The sequence below is a fragment of the Anser anser genome (genome assembly GCF_964211835.1).
Source record: "Anser anser genome assembly, chromosome: 2".
Lineage (NCBI taxonomy): Eukaryota > Metazoa > Chordata > Aves > Anseriformes > Anatidae > Anser > Anser anser.
This window is the reverse complement of record NC_139721.1, coordinates 155,987,781-156,009,939: the sequence shown is the minus strand read 5'-3', so window position 1 is coordinate 156,009,939 and position 22,159 is coordinate 155,987,781. Positions and strand designations below refer to the sequence as shown.

The window sequence follows — 22,159 nt, the reverse complement described above, 5'->3', positions numbered from 1 at the left end:
TGGCTTTAAGGACTTGTAGTTCAGGGTTTATCTGACTGCATACATATATGGTACTTTTTTTTTTTTTTCATACTGTGATGTTTTTTACACATTCTTTGTCCCAGTGGTCTGGATACTCTGGGAGCATCAATTCACAATGGTCAAACAAATATGAAGGAATTACAGCCCATCACTAAGGAATACCAGAGGGGTGGCTATTAATTAAATACACTGATATAAGTAAGAAGAATGTTAAATCTCAGCTTCTTTCTCAGTCTTTGTTTCTACAACAACGGAAACCAGGGAAAAGAAAAATGTTCCTAACCACTGCAACAGAGCCCCTATCTGTTACCCCATAGCCCTGGCTTTGATTGTTTTTCTAAGTTCAGAACACCGATCCCTGCCTGTCTTTGCTTACCGCTAGTAAGAATTTGCTGATAATTCCCAATTTTTTTTCTGCAGACTGGGCTTCTGACTGAACACAGTCTGGGCAGCTGTACAAACTGGTTTGCACTAATCCCCACCGTTTGCTTGAAAGCTTTCCGTGAACACCAGTGAGCATACGAGATGTCAGATTGGTGCTAATCCTCACCACCAACTATTTATGTTTTTAGGAGGGAAGGGTCATGACGAGGCTTTTGTCAGTGAGAGTGCCTTTGATGGCATAGGAAGTAGGGCTTTGCTCTGGCTCTGAAGGACTAAAAGCAACTCTTAAGAGCCCACACAGCAAGCTATTCCTTGTTGCTCACCACCATCATATGGGTGATGAGCAAATATCACTGAAATTATTCAAAAAAATTCATTTTTTTTCTTCTTTTTTTGCTTTTCTTAATTAAAAGGTTCTATTTTTTCAAGCCACCCAGCTTCTTAACATAGATGTCTCAGCAAGGATTTACACTATTAACTCTAAGCAGCCAAGTCTGGAGACAGTTCCAATGTGTTAGAATAAGTTGTCCAATGCAATGGTCAAATCTTTCCCTGTGCCACTCTCTCAGAAAGGCAGCTGCAGCAAATCAGTTGTTTTAATTGCACGTAAGACAGCAGAATTGGACTTTCACAGGGGTAGAAGCTGCACTTTAATTACCTTCCCTGGCAGCAGCAGTGCTTTCTTCTGAAAGATGAAAAAAATCAGCTAACCACTCATCTAAATGTTTACGTCGATTCATTTTTGAACTCACTTTCACAAACAAGTTTAGGCCAGCGCTGCGTTGCGGTCACCTGCTGCTGTACTAAGGACCCGCACACCCTGAGCCAAAGCACTATATTTATTACCTGGCTACGTGTTCCAGCTGCTGTTTGTGACTTCAGTCTTGGAGAAACCCTTTGGCATGAGGTGGCTGCTCTGTGCCTAACGCTGCCCAGTGTTTCTGCAGGAAACATGAAGGCAGCAGGTGCTTCGTGTAGACGTTAAACACATCGTAAATAACGCAGGCACTATGTGCCACGTGCGGCTCCTCTCGGGTCAGTATTAAGTGTTAGCTCATGTGCAATTCTTACCCATCCCAGTCCAGAAGGTCTTGACCTTGTAGCATTTAGACGAGGCGCTTTTTTTGGCATGGACTAAAGGTGGTTTTGGCCTCCGGTGCGGGGGCTGCCAGGTGGGGTGGGAGGCAGAAGGAGCCTCCACAGGTCGGGGGCTGCCCATCGGGCTCTGTGGGGGACGCAGTGGTGAGGGAAAGAAACCCCCTAACTGCAGCACTGTCGTCCTGCTGAGGTGTCAGGTCAGGTTGCTACACGCAGCTCACTCACCATTAAACTGATCCGGGAAAAGATCGTGAACGTTAAGAGCTACGGAAATCTTATACTGAGGTTAAGCAAACAAATCTGACACCAAACCTTCTGCCCCGTGCATGCAGGCAGTTCAGCACAAACATTCACAGCGCCCCTGAAATGCTCCGCATTCCCAATTAACGGCGTTCACTGATGAACATAAGATGAATGGCTTGCCTCTGCACGACTTCCCCAGCAGGAATGAATTGTGTTAGGGTACAGGTACTTGTCAATGCAATTAAATGTCCATCTTCATATTAATGGGCTACATCCTGACCCCACTGGTGGCAGTGACAGAGCCTCCTGGGACTACGAGAGGAGGACTTGGTTCCCTGAACAACTCCAGAAATCACTACAGCTACATACATTAGAGGGATGGGTGCTTTTAGCCCTCACTGTTTGAATGGGTTTGGAAGCAAAGGGAAAAAAAAAAGTATAATAAAGGGTCCTTAACATCCTGCTCGAAACCTAAAGCAAAGCATCCAGAGGCACACGGCGCAATCCCAGCCTCTCCGTACAGCAAAGAGGAGCAGCAGGATGCCCACAGGAGGGCACCTATGTTTCGTGGTTGTCTACGAGCTCCCAGGGAGATGCATTTTGGGCTTTGCAGCGTGACACTGCCTGGCACAGCCACCCACACACACTTGTCACCGCAGTCCTGCATCACACACCTACATGGGGCTCTCAGAGCTGCTCTTCCAATTCAGTCGCTGAGAGCCATACCGGCAGGAGATGCTGCAGGAAGCAAGCTACAAAGAAAACCCTTTTGCAATCCGCAGAAGCTGCCTATCAAATCACGCTTATAGGAACCCGGAGTCAAGCTTCAAAATAATTTAACAAGCAAACAAAAAAGCCCACAATACATTCTTTGTTTTAAAGCTGAAATAAGAGAGATCCTATTTGGATTTCATTAAACACTCAGCGCCCCATAATAGAACCAGCCAGCCCAGGTGGGAAGGAGGGCTATGAGTCTGCTGATCCACCCTGGAGTTCCCAGGCACAGGGACCTTCATAAGCTCCATGCGGGCTCAGTGTTCCTGTGATTGTCATAAAACAGTTAGGTTTTGACATTTGGACCTTTCCAGCAGTGCTCTACAGATGTGTTGGTTTAGCTATTTAGCCAGATAACGAACTCCAGCATCCTGAAAGAGGATCAAAGAGAAAGCTACTGGCAGAGAATACCAATTACAGATTATTACTCATGGCATACAGGTGACTACAGACTAAAATCTTCCCTTCAGAAAGGTCACTGTTCAGGAAATTACTCTCTAAATTACAATCACTTACAGCATGTTTTCTTTTCCCAGCTTTACACTATAACTACAATTCATTCTCATCTTGCTGCCCCATCCTTTGCATTTTGCAGCACCAACCACTGCATATCCTGGCTGGCAAACCACTGTTAGTGCTTCCAAGCATTGTGCAAACCCCACCATGAAAGCCCAGAATAATGCGTACTTTGAGGAGCACGGAGCTCTAGATAACGTGCATGTGCATTCCTGTGTCTAACACAAGACTTTTCTGAACCTGATTTGGGTTCTCTGGACAGTGTCGTCCTTCGTTCGGTATGTCTGTCCCACACCATGCCAGGGAAACGTGTCAGAACGTTTGCTGGATTATCAGAGCTCCCACAATAACAGTTACTGGCTCCCAAAACACGTATTAGCCTGCTGAGAGGATACATGATTCAAACAAACTTTTTTAGAGGTCCTGATGCTTGGGTGCCATTCTTAGATCGATGTACAAAAAATAGACTCAAGACTCATTTTCTGGCATCAGCACAAGACCTTGCCTGTCCTCTCCTTATTTTAAACTAAGAACAGGACTTCTAGCCTCCTCCAGCTGATGTGTTCATTATTTTAAGCCCAATAAAATCCAAACCAATTAACTCACTAGGCTAGAAAATCCTAAACCAATTAATTTTAAAAACTGCCGTCCTTGTCCTCCTCTGCTTTGACAAAAGCAAACGTGAGCTTACTTTAGTGAAATAAAGAGCGGCATGGACAGACTTACCTCCAGTACACAGATACGGGAGCATAGAAATTAGTAGATCAGTGAGGTTGGCATAACTTTAGTATTACACAATTTCCATTGCCCTTTCACCTCCATAAAACTGCAAGTACAAAAAGGCTTTACGCTAGATCTCCTAATCCAGTCTGATATTTGCCTTAGCATGGCAATGGGGAAAAAATCCGAAGCCTGGTGCTTTGCAGAGCTTTATACTAGAAGAGAACTTCTGTGCTTTCCCACATCCCCTCATCCCAGTATCCCATCTGCATTTAATTTTTCTGTACACATCAAATGGGCCAACAACGACTTCATAGTTGGATGATGACTATACAAGTTGCTGTAGGTGATCCAACCACTGACTGAATTGACATGGGTGATATAGGCTCTCCTTGCCCGATTCACGACTCTCCTGGTGACTGCTGGAAGTGACCTTTTTCTGAAGCAGCTGCTGTGAGCTCATGTGATGGTTTACACCAGCTCAGCTGCCAGCCTGTGGTGTCTGCCTGTGCCTACTTCTCATGAAAATGGCCTACTAGAAGTGGGAGAAACGTCTTCCCTGAAAGACCACAGAAAAAGTAGAACTGAAATTTACTACAGCAGAAGCTGGACTGGGTGTCCACAGCTCTCAGCCCACTGAGTCATGCATCTTGCTGTATTGAAGTTGCCTCCACCACCTTTGCTAAGGGCATCTTAGAAAACTACTGGTAATTCCTAACCAATACCAAATGTTAAAGGCCTCTCTCATGTCACTGCGTTCATATAGTCATAGAATCACAGAACCATTTAGGTTAGAAAAGACCTCAAAGATCATCTAGTCCAACCTTTAACCTAGCACTGTGAGTGAGCAACATCTCACAATACCATCATTATTATTCCTTTTTTTTTTTTTAATTTAATGTTTTCTTTCAGCCCCATCTCAATCAAAACCCACACTGATTCAGCAAGGGCTACGTAAGAACTACTGGCTGCTGGACTGAGTCTAAAATTTATCTATATTTACTTTACTACACACACTATACCCCCCAAACTACGCATTTTTTGCCCTGTAATCAAGTTCTTTCATTCCCTATTTTTCCAGATCAGAGAACTGATTGATTCAACATTTATCATGCATTTTTGAGGCATTTTCCATGGGCTTTATCTAAGAAGAAGAGCACTCTGAGAACTTACGATATATATAAAGTTTGGCTTTGATACCTTAACTGGCTGGTAACACTTCAGACTCGAACTACGTAAGACACTGGATGCACAACGCAGTTTCATTGGGATCATGACTAGTGCTCGCTAAGCTTCAGATAAAGCGATACACTTAATACTAAGTATGTGAACAAAGCTACTAAAATAAACAGAATAGGATTTCTCCAGTACTTAAAACCAAGAACTTGCCTAGGGACTAAATTCTGAAATGATTGATCTCAATGGAAATTAGACACCTAAGTATATTTGAAAATCTGCCCTACATGTTTTCCTGGGTTTTTAAACTAGAGATAGTCTAAAAGAAATACACAAATTATTTCCAAACGGTTTACTGTCTAACACTTTGAGACTTCGAAACTCTCTTTTCAGCTTTACTTTTGCTTGCATTACCGCCTGTGGGGAAACAAAGCTGCTTGCAAGAGAGCACTGCCCTGCAAACCTTCCTTACACGAGGACTTGAAGGAGATGAGCCATGAAAGGCCACCAGAGTTCAGCAACCTTTAGAGATGCTCAAACTGTACATTTTCTATATGTATATTTCATATTAAAATAAACATGGAAAGCATTATTTTACTGATTGGGAATTTGGGAATTAACTTCTCTTTCCCCTGCATGCCCACAGCAGTCTCTAAAAGAACAAACATAAAACTAAGGTCACTGACTTCTTTTCTGTACATCACAAGAAATAAAATCTTGTTTAGTTACAAAAAATAACCATTTATAGCATGATCCATAGTTCAAATCCCAAGAAAGAGAGAAAATGGGAATGACTCTGGTCCCAGGTCCATTGCATACACAAACAATGAAAGACTGAAAATTTCCCTTTTTTTTTTTTCTTTTTCTTTTTTGCATAATTTCATCTAAGCAATTAGCAGCTTGAAGACAGTCTGAAAAATCCTCTCTGCCAAGAATGAGCAGTGTAGAATACAAAAGTATGCTGGGCGCGCTCCACCTATGCGGATTACAGGTAACACTGACCATGGGTAAACTAAGGTGAAATGGGAAAGGCATTGAAAGATTTCTCCAAATAAATTAAGACCAATCACAATGGGCACATTCTAACCAGAAAAATCGTCTGCTGCTGACAGCAGATGTCAGTAACTGGCAGAGGAACCGGGGCTGAATGTGGCTGGTCTTTGGCCATGGGAAGCTGTCTGTGGCACCAGTTCAGCTGCAGCCGTGCTGCTGACACATGTTGTCTGCAAAAAGTCATTTTTCTCGTGTAGGCAAGACTGAAATGAATTGTGTTAAGTCCCCTGCCTCTGTTGGCAAAGCAAACTTGAAAAATTATGATTAGATGTATCTGTGCAGCAGTGCAGGGAAGGAGAGGAAGACAGAAATGGCTCTGCTCCTTTCCTAGGCTTTATGGGATGATGTTGGATGAGACTGCACCATCCAGTCCTATGCAGCAGGCGTGGGGGCAGTCACAGCCAGACACCGAAGCTGCCACGTGGCATTTCCCTCCAGCATCCCACCCGCCTGCAGGTCCAGAAGGCAGGGGAGCCACGGACACAGGCTGAAAAACTGAAGGTGAAAGTGGCCCCAGCTATCCAGCGTCCCAATGCAAGTTATATTGATGTGTCTCTACAGTTGTAGTCCGAAGAGCAGGAGGGTCCCAGACTATGGGTCGAATGTATTGATTTAGCAAAGAAAAATACAAACATAGACCTCAGAAGCTTGCAGGAGGGATGTATCTCCTCGCATCCTGTATGGCATGAGAAGGAGATTCCTACAGAGTAACGGTGGGCAGCCAGCTTGATCCAATGACACGTGGGATGCCCGTGCCTGGCATCTCATGCCTGTATCTGACCAAAATGCCACTTCACTGCAAATTATTACTTAAATATCATGAATACGGAGTAAAATCTTGGAGCTGTGAATTGCATGAACGTGTGAAGAAAAGCTTCAGTACTGATGTGCCACGGTCAGGAGGCCTCCAAGGTTGCAGAGCTGAATGCGGCAACATGAAACCCTGTAGGCTTTTTCCCCATTTCTTTCCTGGGCTATTGGAAATGAGAGCCACTGGCTCCATCTATGGGTAAAAACTAGTACAGTTTTATTTCCTTACAGATGGCATATTCTAACCACAAGATGTTCTCCAAAAAAAAAAAAAAAGGAAAAAAGAAACCTTTCTGGTCCTTTAGTACTGGAGCACCAGGACCCCTCCTTATGGATTATGTTAGGCACCATGGTTAATAGCACTGAATTTCAGATGCAAAAAAATATATATATATTTACTAAGAGAAAGCAGAAAATCAAAATCTTGTATTGAAAAGCATTTCCTTCCTCACATATCGTGCATGTTCACTGTTATTCAGCTCTGAGCACCTACTTCAAGGTGTTTGAAAGCTGTGTAATTTTAGATACAACAGTCTGTAAGCTGCCTTTAATCCTGTGCTAACTTATGTTTTGATCCCAACCACCACAACCCAAAGCTTAGGTCAATGGAAACCTTTTAATTGATTTCCTTTGCTGTTAAAATTGGCAGCGCCATCAATGCGCTGTGATTATTGCTGCTACTTTGACTGGTATTTTTGGAACAGGAAGCAGGATTGGAAAATGTCCTGCTGTCCTTCAGAGAGGGCATTCAGCCCTGGTAGAAAGCTTCATTTTTAATGAGTTAAATCTCACACAGCCATGTACTTTTATTAAAAACATTCCTGGTATTTGATTTTAACATATCTGCAGGGATAGCTCCCTAATTTCCACTTGGTAAAGTGATGCTCTCCTGATTTACTTGTACATGTATTATTTCTGAGGTGAGAGCTCACGCAAGACCATGGAAAAATGTAGGCTGAATTGTGTTTTCTGCCAGTGCAGGTCATCCTCCCACATTTACTTTGGATCACCTTAGTTTGCTTTACTTCTATACACGAGGTGCTGCCTTGGGCTTTGCTGTTCTGAAATTCCTGAACCAAAGGGGCTGTGCTGGGGGCCAAGAACAAATCCCAGTGAAAAGAATTCAGTTGAGTTTCCATCAGGAGGGGCCAAGGCATCTGGAGCATCTACTGCCTTTTCAAAGGTGGGACAGCGAGCGTGAAGCCCCAGCCTGTAGCTTGCTGTTTCAAAGCTGTGCATACAGCTAAATATTTTTTGCAGGAAGGTATCTTTCACTTCAAGGCAGTTATTTAGGTCAGTCATGGGGTGGTGGCCAGCTGTTGAACTGGGGTAACCAAAAGGAAAAGACACAAAGATGAGCTTTTGGTTATTGCCAGAGAGAGAGAAAAAATATTAAAGATGAGCAAATGCTTTAAACTCCTAGCCTCACACTGGAAAATGTTTTAAACCTCATGTCTGCGGATCACTTGCTGCTTTAATATTGTCCTAACCATTAATATCCTTGCTGAACTGCATATATTTGAGTGGCAAAATAACTTCACTGGGAAAAGAGCAGCTACATGGGAAAGAAAACACTGCAAATGTCACACATAGCCTTTGAAATGAAAACAAGCTAGGAAGAAGTCGCTTCCAAGAAAAACAAGGAATACACAGAGTAACAGGTTAGTCTGTGTTTTGAACAAGGCGTGGGAGGAGGAAGCGGAGGAAAGACGGGGGAGTTTATTTACAATGAAGACGGCATATACTTCCCTCACATACTGCTCCAAGATAATAGGGGAAGGAGCATAGGATGGGCTCAGTTCAAGTAAAGTGAGGAAAAAAAAAAAACAACTACAAACACTGTGGGCTTTTACCTGGTGCTTTTTTTCAGTTGTGGATTGCGTGGGTAAGTGCAGATATGCTATAAATCAGAAGGAAATTCTCCAGTGCCGAATTTCACAGAGCAGGTGAGGCTGGGACGGACATCTGGTGGTCTCTGGTCCAGCCCCTGCTCAAAGCAGGGCTACAACTTCTGATAGGGGTGCCTCGTCCTGTTGCACTATTAAAATCTGCAAGGAAGCAATTTCACAGCCCTCTGGTCGCCTGCTCCAATGCCATGTCACCCCCATCAAGAACATTTGGCTTATGTCTGCCTGAAGCTTCCCTTGGTGACTCCTGTCCTTCTGTTGTGCATCCCTGACATGCCTTGGCTCTGTTTTCTCCATAAACTCCCGATAGGTAACTAATGACAGCTAAAAGGTCTTCTCCTCCTCCTTTTCCCCCTATACCATGTGCTCCAACCCCAACCAACCTAATGGCCCTTCACTAGGCTCACTCCAGTATGTCCCTGACCGTCTTGTACTGGGGAGCCCAGAGCTGGACCCAGCCCTACAGATGTGTCCCACCAGTGTTGAGAAGGGGGAGGATCACCTCCCTCGACCTGCTGGCGATGCTCCTCCTAATGCATCCCAGCACACATTTAACTTCATTTCATTTTAATAGTATTAGCCCATTTCAGTTCAATAGTATTAACCCAGTGCCAGCAGCTGATCACCTGTAACAGCAGGCAAGCACAGCAAGTCCACGTGATTTCAGCACGCTGTCATTTTCAGAAGAAATAAAGCAACCTAACCCCCCTTCACTTTTAGCATGCTCCCATAGTGTCCCAAGCTCCTTGAGGAAATGGGATTTTAATCACATAGGATGTGGCAATTCTGAGCAGTGAAGCATTCGGATAGCTTCAGAAAGGTAGCCATGTGCTGTTTTAGCGCTTCTCAGAGCTCTGCAGCTTGGCACCTGCACAAAGGTCTGAAATATCTGGTCTGAGGGGTCTCTGAGAAGTCTTGTCACTCAGAAAATGCTGCTCGGCCTACACAGACTTTGCTTTGAGTGGGACTTAGCCAATTAACTTAGTGCTTCATGGTGCTTAGGGTTATTCTTTCTTTGTCGCACAGCAGAATGTAAAAGTTTTGCCTGTGAAAAACTACATAATACAACAAAACTATAGGCTTCCATAAGTTTCCTGAAGTCCTGAGAAGTGTTTGTTAAATACAATTCAGTTGAATATAGTACACCTTAAGAGCGTAATTCATTACCAACCCCTGTTTAGCACACTGTGAATAAAATCTACTTTAACGTGACAGAGTGAAGAGCATGTATCTGCATAAGTGTCTCTGTAAGAGAGCTTAATGATGTGAAAGCACCTGGTACAGATTGCTCTGCAGATAAAAAAAAGAAAAAAAAAGCTGCAGAATGAGACAAATTATCACAGAATCACAGAATCGTCTAGGTTGGAAGAGACCTCCAAGATCACCTAGTCCAACCTCTGACCTAACACTAACAAGTCCTCCACTAAACCATACCACTAAGTTCAACATCTAAACGTCTCTTAAAGACCTCCAGGGATGGTGACTCAACCACTCCCCTGGGCAGCCCATTCCAATGCCTAATAAACCTTTCAGTAAAGAAGTTCTTCCTAATATCAAATTATCAAATTTAATACAAATTTTAATCAACTCACCCTCAGCAAGAGGCCTTAAAAACAAAAAACCACAGACACGCAAGCCCAGCACAATTCCTGCAATGGCCCCTGGAGTAGCAGGGTCATGGGGATCTTCTGTTAGCTCAGAAATAGCATGGCCCCATTCCAAGCCTGTCCCTGAGACAGTGATGTGACCTTACCAAAAGGATTTTGCTGACTACTGGAAGATTTCTTTATTTAATATTCTGATGTACCTAGCTAGGATCAGACTTAAGCGGTGCTATTTGCTTGGATAACTTAGTCAAAACGTCACACGATGGCTTAGCTATGCAGTGTGTATTGATGCAGGAGCAAGCTCTTCTGGGTCCACTGAGTCAGCTCCATACTGCCTGTGCAACATTGAAACCTATATGGACCAGCAAACAGAGCTGAAATGATCTTTAATGTTGTGAGGCTTGAGAAAAAGGGGAGCATAAATAGCACGTTTAAACTTTAAGTGGAGAAGAACAAATGCCCTTGAATAGAATGATGCTTGCAGTTCAGTTGGTGTCCTTCAGAAACACTGACTGTCCTTTCAGTCTCCTGAGGGTGTTTCAGAGATAGGCAAGGACTGGAAAAGGTGCCATTTCAACTAAGCTGCAGCAGAATAAACAGATAAACAAAAAGAAAAATCCAACATGGGTTTGTATAGATGTCTTCATGTGTACAGAAATCACTATGAAATTATTTGTTCTGATTAAAGCCAGCATTTTGAAGAGAAATCCTGATGATGAAGGTGCTTCTACACTATTTATAAGCCACAGAAAATTATCAACACTTTGCAGTAAACATACAGCCACATTTGGGTATTCGCATTGCTAATTCTGCACCTACATTGTCTCAGAAGATTTGACAAAAAATACATCATTAAGTTATTTCTTCTGTTAACAGAAAGGAAAGTCTGACAGTCCAGCACCTTCAGTGGCATGATGTCGTTCCTCTCTTTCCCCTGTAACTCAGTCCCCTTCCTACAGCCACTTTTCCCTAGGCAGAGTGGCCACAACTGCTTGGAGATCAGCACTGGGAGCCTTTACTCAACAAAAAAGCCTAAAAATCAAAGCCCTTTCTCAACCCTGCTCATTTCTGAGTTGGAGAAATGGTATATTAGTCCCCGGGCTGGTGAAGAAGCAAAATTTATTCCTGATGCAAAGTAGGCAACTGCTGTGAACCATGGAGGTCTGCCACATCTTTCATGTAGTAAAGGAGCTCAAACACCCCTTTAGTGGTCATTTGATCAGAAACACGTACCAGTTATTGCTACCTAGTCAAGGCTTCTCTTTTTCCCCAACAATAGGGCAAAGAGATACCAATTAAAAACCTGCTGAAATTCTCCATAGAGACTACAGAGGCAAGCCTCCCTCCCGAGATGAGATCCCTTCTGTGCCCACCTCCACCACAAACCCCACGACTGCTCGAGCTCTTCTTGAGCCCTGGAGCTGACACCCAACCAGCCCTGGTGAAACTGCTTGGGAAACTCCCCCTGACATGGGAGCAGGATTCCTAAGCAAAGCTTTGAAGCGTGATTTCCCTTCTCAGCCCTGTGCAGGTGTCCTGCAGAAGTCATTCCCTACTCGCCAGCCAAAAAAAAACCCAAACACACGGTCAGTGAAAGCAATAACGAACAATTAGCACATGCCTCATCTGCACTTACTTCACTACCGCAGGTAAAGAATGGGCCAAGCCCAGAGGTACTGTGTATCTTCCTGAAATAACATGAGCAATTTCTTACTTTTTCTTGATCTGGAGAAAAACTTGATGCCCCCAGGAGAGGTAGACGGGTTAGAATTGGGGGAGGACTCTTTGGAGGAGGACCTGAAGATCCCACTGAAGCTCATTCGGCGTGGGGAGCGTGGGGGAGACTCCTGGTAGGGGAAGGGGAAGACTGTTTTGGGTGAGCCGGGGCTATGTTTGGATCTCACAGGGGCAGAAACAGGACTGGAAGGTCGGTTCTGGAGCCCTTTGGAGAAAAGGCCCTTTGAAGGGCTGCCTGCAGAGTAGCTTTCTTCCACCTGAGGAGGACAGAAAAAGGAAGAAAAAGAAAAAGCAACATTAATTCACTTCAGCTTGTGCCACAGGGATCTCAGAACTTGTCTCAACACAGTTGTTCCTGATTATTTGGGCTATGGATTAGCCAGGCCTGCCTGCGCTAACACATATAGATGCATAAGTGCCACCTCTCTGGGCTCCGTGCTGCCCATGGCTGTTAAAGATGACTTGAATTTCGCAAAAAAAAAAAAAAGTAAAATTATGTGCATAAACTTTATTATCACACATATAATTCTGGATATTTTTAGTAATTTTTTTTTTTTTTTTTTTTGTTAGCCACATATTCTTATTCCTTCCCTGGAAAACTTTAAGACAATAAATGTACATAGGGCAAACACAGCGCCCTAAAGTCTTCCTCCTGCACTTAAGCACCCATCTGTGGCATTTAAGTCTCCTCCACACGATACAGCACAGCAGAGAGCACAAGTTCCCAAGCACCTGGCAGCTCTCTACAATGCCGGGCACTGCTACTTTCAACTCCAGTCCCAAAATAGAGCGACCATTTTAGAGCAGCAACGTTCCAGCTAATTAGCCTGGCCTCCAGTTTGGGCACGACCTTTCTAACAGCTCTGTCTCTTTTGGGACCTGTGCTGGCTTTCCAGCCAGCGTGAATATCTGTGCACAACACAGCACGGCACTGTGCAGGCTCGCCCAGCGAGGGAGTGGGGGGAAATCCAGAAAAACAACCCAAAAAAAGGAGCAAAGATGAAATTCTCCCCACATGCAATTAACAGAAGCCTACCCAAACCGCTGTGGGATTTGCCTGTGCCTGAGCTATATGCGGAGTTTATTGCCTTCTGGATGCACAAAACACTTCTGTGGGCACGAGGCTTCTTTTTTAGCTGGGGTCATTTCTCGTGAATGAGGGGCCTTGTTTCTGGCAGACGGCAGCGCTGGGTTTCAGGTCTGCAGGGAAGGCAACAGCAAAGGCCATGGCTTATGCACCCATGGGCACAGCGTGCTGCCTCCTGCACAAGGCATGCCGAGGTCCAAGCCCTTTGCATGCCTCCTCGCTCCCCAGTTATGCAAAACAAAAGGGAGGTATGGGGCAGACCACAACTTCTGCTTGCCAGGCACACCTGATATGCATCAGTCGAGCTGGGCAGGGGTGCTGTTGCCATTGGAAGAATGGCAGGGAAAATAACATCTTTGATTAGAACGACTTAAATGAAAGAAAGGATGAGAGCTGGAACGGATCTTGTTGTGTGGGAACTGCAGAAGGGCCTGCAGAGATTGTGGTGCCTCATTTGGGAAGGTTTCCAACCTGAAAGGCCCGTGGTACTTCACCTGGGAGATGGGCACCAACAGCATGGGTCACCAGCAGCAGCACGGAGCCCCACTGGCATGGCAGAGCCCTGCACAGCTGATGAACTCTGCTCTGTGCTCCTCTGAGCAGCACGGAGATGTCTGGGAAGATGCACAACTGCTTTTTATACCTCCCCACTTATTTTTTACAGCACGGAAAAGAATGTCTTGGCAATACCTGTCCTTTTGCAGAAGCATTAGAGGAGCAGTTGCCCTCACGGGGAAATTTTTGGAATGGATAAATCAATTCTAACTAAAGCACTGGATACAAAAACCAACAAGAGACTCTTGACTCTTGATTCTTCAGAAGAGAAAATGTAGTGTTTCATGCTTAACGCAGCGGCCTGAGCCCTCCAACTCCATCACGGTTTTGTGTGCAATCTTGAAAACTCATTTCTATTCCACATCTATTCTGCTGTGAGGACAGTATCTCCTTGAGTATCTCCTCTAAGTCCTCTGGCACACAGAACGTCTCGTGGTGAGTATTTATCATGAAGAATAGGGCACAATCCCTCAGCTGAGACCTGGAATAATTAACAAGCTATAAATAAATTACTAAACAAACTGCATTTTTGTTATGGGTAAACAGTCTCAAAGTGGTAACTTTTTCATAGCGGCTTATTAACTTCACTAAAATATCATCTGTAAGTCATCTGAGACTACTTACACGTGGTTCTCTCCCAGCTACACAGCCCAGGAAACAACCAGGTAGCACAACAGCACCTCCATTCACACTGCACCTTAAACAGGTCTACTGCCAAATCTACTGCCTGAAAGCTGGGAGTTAGAAGTACATTTTCAAGTTCATTTTAGTCATAATACAAGTCTGCCACCACTACTATAATTTAGGACTGTTTCCAAGATTGTAATTTCATTATCATTTTTCCTGAAGTGACAAGCAGTGAAATTTGTAAAGCTAAGAGAAGGATGTCCTTCTGGTGCCACCTTTAATACTTCATGCATCTTTTTTTGCATGCTTATTTGTTTATAACCAAACATGGATAGCAGACACTTCAAAAGACTATGCTATCTTCACGGGATAAAGCACGTCTAGAAATGTAAAATGTCAAGGAACAATTTGTCAAATAAAATCAGTATTGCCTTGCACACACGAGCCAGACATGGAAGCAAAATGTTCTCAAATTCTGAAGAGAAGCAGCGGGATGTTTTTATTTATTGCAATCACAACCAGTTGCTTTCCCTCCATCACGCCAGGCAGTTGAATTAGCTAATTGTTAGAGCACCAGGGGCACACTGCTAAATACACATGTGCATGCTACTAAATTAAAGGAAATTACTACAATGAATTCTTCCCCAGCTGCTCCACACATTAATTACACAAAGGTTACACCCCTCATCAAAGAGGATAAATACCTGTGATTTTGCTTGGGGAATTACATCAGTATTTCTTTCTTAGAGTGTTATTGGAGGCTAATGATTGCGAGTTTTTAAAGATGATTAGGCGCTTCTCTGAATAAAATCAGCAGTAACAACAGCTATGACAGCACATAGAAAAGTCACAAGGCGATATTAATTTCCAAGCATCAGCTGGGAATGCAGAAGAATCTCTGCTGTGGAAGAAACTGCAGCATCCTATGCAGACCCAGAGTGACGACTCCAGCAGTGCTGCTGGAGGAAGGCTGCACAGCTAGATGGATCATCAGCCTGTTCTGCATGCTTTTGGGGTTAATTTCCTGAAGCTGTGACAGGCAGGTGGGAACAAAACTCCCACACGTGCTTCTGAAATATAACTGTTTCCCCTGCTGAGCTGTAGCAGCAAAAGACAGTGTCGCACCTTAGTTTCTCACATTAATAACCCTTTTAGATCAATTTGTGATGGCCCAGGAAAGCCAGTGAAGCGAGAATGAGCAGAAATATGAATCGCACCCAGCAAACACACACAGTGATGTGGCTCATTTGACCCTGGCTGGATAATTGGGCTTTTGGAGATAAGTAGTACAAACACCAAACGGAAGTACAATACAAATCAAAGCACAAATAAGGCCTAATTAAACAAATTCAAAAATCGTCCAAAGTATGAAGACTGTTCACTTAATAAATAAATAAATAAATAAATAAAAAGCAAACAACTACCAAAAAAACATCCCCTCTGTTGGCTTTGTGAAGAACATACACGGGGTTCTTGAGCTCTAACCCTGGGCTCCCTGAACCTTAAAAGTGGTGATGTTGGAGAGGCAGAAATCTCAGCTTCTGAGCACAGGTCTGCAGAGAACAGAGCAGCTGAAACAGGGCTACATTAGCAGCTGGGTAATAGAAGATTATACGAGTGCCAGAACAACCCTACCCTCAGTCTGCAGGGATGTGCTCCCCGCTGAGGTTAAGCAGCCAAGCAGAGCCCCATGCTTGATTACGTGTGCTGTTTCTAGCGACTGGCTTTGGTTGTTTAAGGCTTACATAGCCTTACATAGCACTGAGTAAATGTATCCCAAAATGCCGTAAGACTACCAGTGTTCATGCTTCAGAGCACAAAAGGATCCTCAGCTGGGGACCGGGGAGAAACCTTGCCATGTTTTATAAACTGAATGATCTTAGGCAGGCTCCTAAAGTGTATCCAGAGCTGGCTGCTGTTGAAAATAAAGCAACAAAATGAGAGGAGACTTGCACTGCTTTACATTGAGCAGACGTGCTTTCGGTTTTCTGAATGGAACGTAAAGTGGTAGCTTGGCACCTGCGCCGAGCTGGGCAGCTCTGGAAGATTTCATCTCAGCAAACAGCATCCTCACGGCTCCCCTTGTCCTTTCACCTGGATGAGGGGCTCTCTCTCTCCCTAATCTCTTCTTCCTTTCCCACAGCAACGCACCTTAATGACTCAACTCCATTCTGTGATGGACCAGAAGGCCTGCATCTTCATTTCCCATGGTCATTTTCAACAAACTCTTCGATAACAAAAATCCCAGCATAAACCTCCACCAGTGCCAGAGTACCTCATACCAGCAAGCGAGACACAACTGGACACAGGCCCAAACCATCACGCAGTTGTTCGTATGGTTTCCCTGCTTGCTCACCACCCGCTGGGGATTTAACCTGTGCTGTGAGCACTCCCCAGGCATTACCTGGGCTCGGGGAGAGCTCAGGCAAGGGACAGGCCCAGGCTGCATGTGGCCACCCTGTGCTGGTGGGCGCAAGAGTCTGGCCCTACAGCAGGACTGGGCCCAAGCCCAGCATCTCTGGAGCAAGAGAATGGTCCCTGACCTCTCTTACTACTGCTATTGACGTATCCCAAGTATCTTGTGCAGGTAGGAATTATCCTATATAAGGCCCTTCCTATATAAGACCCTTCTCTACATCCAAAAACACCCCTCTGTCTTTGTATCACCAACAAATTTCATTAGCATTTCTATTTTTCTGTGCCTTACTACCAAAGTTCAATCCAAGGACTGAGCCTGGGAAGTGCCACCAGTTCTGTCCCTCCACCCAACAGTCATCTTTTCGATACCAGCCTGCCACCTTTCCCTTCAACTATTTTCTTACCTAATTTACAATCTTCTTATTTTACAAGAAAGATTAAAGCACATTATATTGAACCACTGCCGTATGATAACCCCAATGCAATGCACTGAGACCAAACTATTCGTCCTTCACCACAAACCAGACTCTCATCATCCACACATGAGCTGTCTCAGTCCTGCCTCTTCTCACACATAGACACAAGTTTTCCCAACATTGTCATTTTCTTTCTCCTGTTTTGTATTGAAATTCTGATCCCTTCTCTCTTTTGCCAACTTATGTCCTCTCTAAGAAGCCACTTGTGCTCACAACTTAGAATTTAAGGACTGCTTAACTGCAGGGAAGAGAAGCGTCCTGCCAAAGAGATGTGGCCAGAAAAAAATGAATGAGCTGTGCTGAGAAGACTCTGACCACGAGCAGGCGGAGACCATGTCAGAGCTGGAGAAACCCTGGCTCTGTCCTTGACCCTACCCCAGCACCTCTCTGCAGCCACCTCCCCCCGCTCTCCTAGAAGCACAGAGCCCTATCATAGGCACACAGCCTCCCTCAGAGGATGCCCTCATTCCCTACTTCAGGAATCGCCAAGCTAAGGCACTCCGTTGGATTTCCCTATTCCTTCACCATTTGGACAAACTCATCTCTCCTTGTGGAGAGATGTGCTACAGCTCCTCTCTGGGGTGACCGACTCCACAATCCCTTCCCATCTGCCGTGGGATTTACACAGCTCAGTATCTCTGAAAAATCTCTGGCTTTAATTCAGTTACTGGTGAATTTAGATTCATTTTCAGAACAGTCTGAAATTAAGTCAATAAATAAATAAAAAGGAACCAGCACCCTGTATGGAATATGAATGGGATCAAACTAAACAACCCCCAAGCTTCAAAATGTTTCTGAATTTAAGTGAAAGTTATTAAAAGTTCCTGAGCAATTCTCTTTACTTCTCCAGCTCCAAAAAGTTAGCACAGTTATGGAGCATTTGAGTTTTGTTTGCTTTTACAACAGTGAGTTATTTGACCTTTATTTTGCCTCTTCTCTTAAAAAAAAATTTGGAAGGTGAATAACAGGAAAGGAATCGCCTCCCACCATCCTTGTCAGGGACAGTAAGCACAACTAAAGACGACACACCAGATAGATGTCTGCACTTATTTCCTGCCCTTCTGCTGAATCTCAATAAAAAGCCCTTTGATAAACTTAATTGGATGATTCCCTCATTCTTGTGGAATAAAAGAGCTCACAGAATCACAAGAGCTGACTTCATTAGTCCGAAAGGTAATGAAGGACTTACTCTCCCAGGCACCATGAGGCTGCATTCACCACCGTTAGCTCCCTTGGTTCTGCATGAACAATAACAATCGGGATGACAACATGTTTTATGGGATCAGAGATGTCACTTCCCAAAACTAAAGTACAATGACACTTCCCAAAATTAAAATACAATGGGATGCGGCTGGCTGATCTGGCAGGTCCTGAGAGCCCTGCATGGCTGTCCGGATGGTCGGGGTTGGGTTTCCCACAGCAAGCAGTGCTGCTTGAAGGCAGAAGCATGCTGGAGGAAAGGTGAAAGCAGGGCTGGCTCCAGGTGAGATCAGGATGGCTCCTGGCTCTGTTTCCTAACCATAAATGTTTCTGTTGAAGCAGCAGAAGAGAAGGAGGCAGGCACAGGGCAGTGCAGATATTGTCACGCGTGTCCTTGTGCCAGGCTCGCTGCATCCACTGCAGGTGCCCCGTGCCAAGGCTGCCGCAGTGCCCAAGACATGCTCCCCATCCTTCCTGCTGAGGCCAGATCACTGTTCACAAAGAAATGGATAACTAAAGGCTGAGAAAAAATAAATCAAAAGGAGATTTGTTATTCGAGGGAGAGGGGGATAAAAATCAGACATTTTTTTGCTTCTCCTCCCTGTTCTACCATTTATGAGTCACCGCACAAAGCAAAAACAATGCTGGGACCAGAACCAGGGCAAAGCACTCCCCTGAGTCTTTCAGTACTGGAGTCATTCCTCAGATCTTTTCTGATCCTAGTTCATCAACATTTTCCTGCATTACTGACAGCAGAACTGTAAGTCAGTGACAGATGCAGTCATAACAAAACCTACATTTTGCCCTGTTCATTGATTTGCACGTCCAAAACACCAAAGTAATCCTTTAGCCATCACATCACATCCAGAATCTATGTGCAGCTGATTACCTACAGCTGCTCTCAAAATCTAATCAAAGTTTTGTGAAAGACTTTCCAAAAATAAAGTCTTCATTATTTGCTCCTAGGTGTAACTGCTCAGTTTGGCCAACCTGAAATAGGCAGTCTGCTTGCAAAGTGTGTTTTAAGTGACTCAGGTCATTCTGCATTGGAAAGTTTCCTGCTCTCTTCCCCCTCATTTTTCTATGAACTAAAAACTGCAATTTGCAATTTGTACAGTAATGAGCCTGTATTTCTTTCAAGTCACTGATAAAGTAATATATAGTAGAGCAACAGTATGTTTTGTCTGCCTAGAAACAAAATTTTCCACTGATGAGTCTCAACTTATTTTATCAGCCAGGTTTTATTCACTTAGTAGGCTCCACATTTTGTCAGTATCATTCCACTTTCTTAAATCTAAATGTCCTGTGCTACATTTCTATGTACATGACACCAATACATTTTCCAACTAAATGTATAATCTCATTTAAAATGCCAAATTCTCTCATAAAGAACTGTCTGCCATTAATTCCAATCAAAATGAGTCTATTGTAATAGCATTATTAACTATCCAACATTAGATATTTCATTGTTTTACCCAGGACTAATGCCACACTGACAAATCTGAAAATTATCCTAATTACAGGCATTGTAAATATTAACACAATAATTGCCTTTTTTTTTTCTTCAGTCTTTTGCAATCTCCTCTCTGCTCCAAGATTTATTCAAAATCATCACTAATCAGCCAGTTTATTCAAAGCTGTTTTATCAGGGTTGTTTGGGTTTAATTTTAAAATGTCTAGCTGTGGTATCTTCCATTTTAAATGCACTTGAGTCATTAATGGGACAGTCACCATTATCAGTAAGATAAACATCTCACCTGCTTCTTCTCCATGTAGAGAAATGAACATTTAATGCACACTTCTTTTTCAAGCTTTCCTGTATATGTTAATAACAAATCTATTCTTTCTGTAAAGTAACAGAACAATATTATTTTTCAAACTTCTTTTCTTCCTCTTCCTCTCCCCTCCATATACAATATGCTAGTTGCTCCCCCATGGACAGTTTTCTCATATCATTTTCTTCTCACAGTCATTCACAATCCCAGGCTTTCATCTGAAAGCAATGGTTTCCTGTAATTCCCACACCTTTTCCTGTAACCTACATTTTAGAAGGAAGATCTATAAATATTCCAAGTGTTAAGAGCTCTAAAATTGCTAGTGCCACCTCGTTGCAGAGGGGCACTCATCCCTGACTGCCACCCTGCCATGTCGTACCACAATTATTTTCTGTTCTCCTGCTGCATATCATTCATGATTCTCCAGTCCTCTAAACTCCCCCTCTTCTGCTGTCTTTTCCCAGACTGGGGAAATCTGGTATATATAATTGCTTCTAAGCTCCTAGTTACCCTCATCTATACTAATGTATTTAATGATCCTGTAAGGTCATTCTGCGAGGATTCAACCCACTTCTGGTGAGTCTTTGAGTATGGGGCAATCAACAATGCCAGTAATTTTGGACATAGCTGCCAGCACATGTATTAAAGCACTTTATCAGGCAACAAGAAGGGCCATAATATCTGCCACATGCACAAGAGCCACCTTGCTGCATCACATCACACCAAAAAAATTCTCTGCAGGAGTCTGCAGAGAATTATATTCTGACTTCAAGAGAGGAAGGTGAAAACCACCCTGTCCCTTTCCTGCCATCAGGTTACAAAGCAAAGAAGAATACATCAGCTATAATAATAACAATACCAATGAAAGTGATCAAGGCTAAACTGCATGAAATATATGCCACATTCCCACCACTGCCAAAAAATTCTGACATGAAAAAGTAATTCTGCGCTTGAGTTCCTAGCTGTGAAATGAGGATTATTGTCACAGGATGATTGAGAGGCACTCACACGGTGAAGTGCTGAGAATCCTTGTGAAAAATGTTAATACAATTTCTAAAAGCTTTTCACAAAAAAAAAATAAATAAAATAAAACACTGGCATTAAATTAATCACAGATCAGAAAGACAGGCTATGAACTACCCTTCTCTAACTTGATATATAGCCCAGGTGACAGAAGAGTTAAGTGCAGGAAGACATCTCTGATTAATTGCCAGTCTCCAACATGGCTGATGAATGGAAAAGTCATGGCATTGACGAAATATTGGCTTAGAGAATGCAAAAGTTACAGATCACACTGTGATTTCAAACTTGAACAAAGGAAAACCATTTCACTTGAAAGTAAACAGTAACTTGGGAACTTCTCTGCCCCCTCTGCAGAGGGGTCTGGGTAGGATGTGTTGATGGGCAGAGGCCCATGCGATGAGTTTCAACATGGCTCAGTGCCGGGTCCTGCACTTGGGTCACAACAACCCCATGCAGTGCTACAGGCTTGGGGGAGACTAGCTGGAAAGCTGTGCAGAGGAAAAGGATCTGGGGGTGCTGATTGATGCTTGCCTGAACATGAGCCAGCAGTGTGCTCAGGTGGCCAAGAAGGCCAAAGGCATCCTGGCCTATATCAGGAATAGTGCAGCCAGCAGGAGCGGGGAGGTGATCGTCCCCCTGTACTCTGCTCTGGTGAGGCCACACCTCGAGTGCTGTGTTCAGCTTTGGGCCCCTCAGTACAAGAAGGACATCAAGGCCCTGAAGCGTGTCCAGAGAAGGGCTACGAAGCTGGTGAAGGGCCTGGAGCACAAGTCCTGTGAGGAGAGGCTGAGGGCTCTGGGGTTGTTTAGTCTGGGGAAGAGGAGGCTCAGGGGAGACCTCATTGCTCTCTACAACTACCTGAAAGAAGGCTGTGGGGAGCTGGGGGTCGGCCTCTTCTCACAGGTAACCAGTGATAGGACTAGAGGGAATGGTCTCAAGTTGCGCCAGGGGA

The 22,159-nt window shown here is 44.0% G+C and overlaps 1 protein-coding gene across 4 annotated transcripts in view; it reads right to left on the bottom strand.

Moving 5' to 3' along the window:
• PRKAG2 (protein kinase AMP-activated non-catalytic subunit gamma 2) overlaps positions 1–22,159 on the bottom strand; it is a 217,208-nt gene that overhangs the window by 126,567 nt on the left and 68,482 nt on the right. For all 4 annotated transcript variants that reach the window (XM_083824659.1, XM_083824660.1, XM_083824661.1 and 1 more), the window contains exon 3: positions 12,024–12,303. In XM_083824659.1, the coding sequence (XP_083680785.1) occupies positions 12,024–12,303 (280 nt within the window). The remainder of the gene's footprint in view (positions 1–12,023; positions 12,304–22,159) is intronic.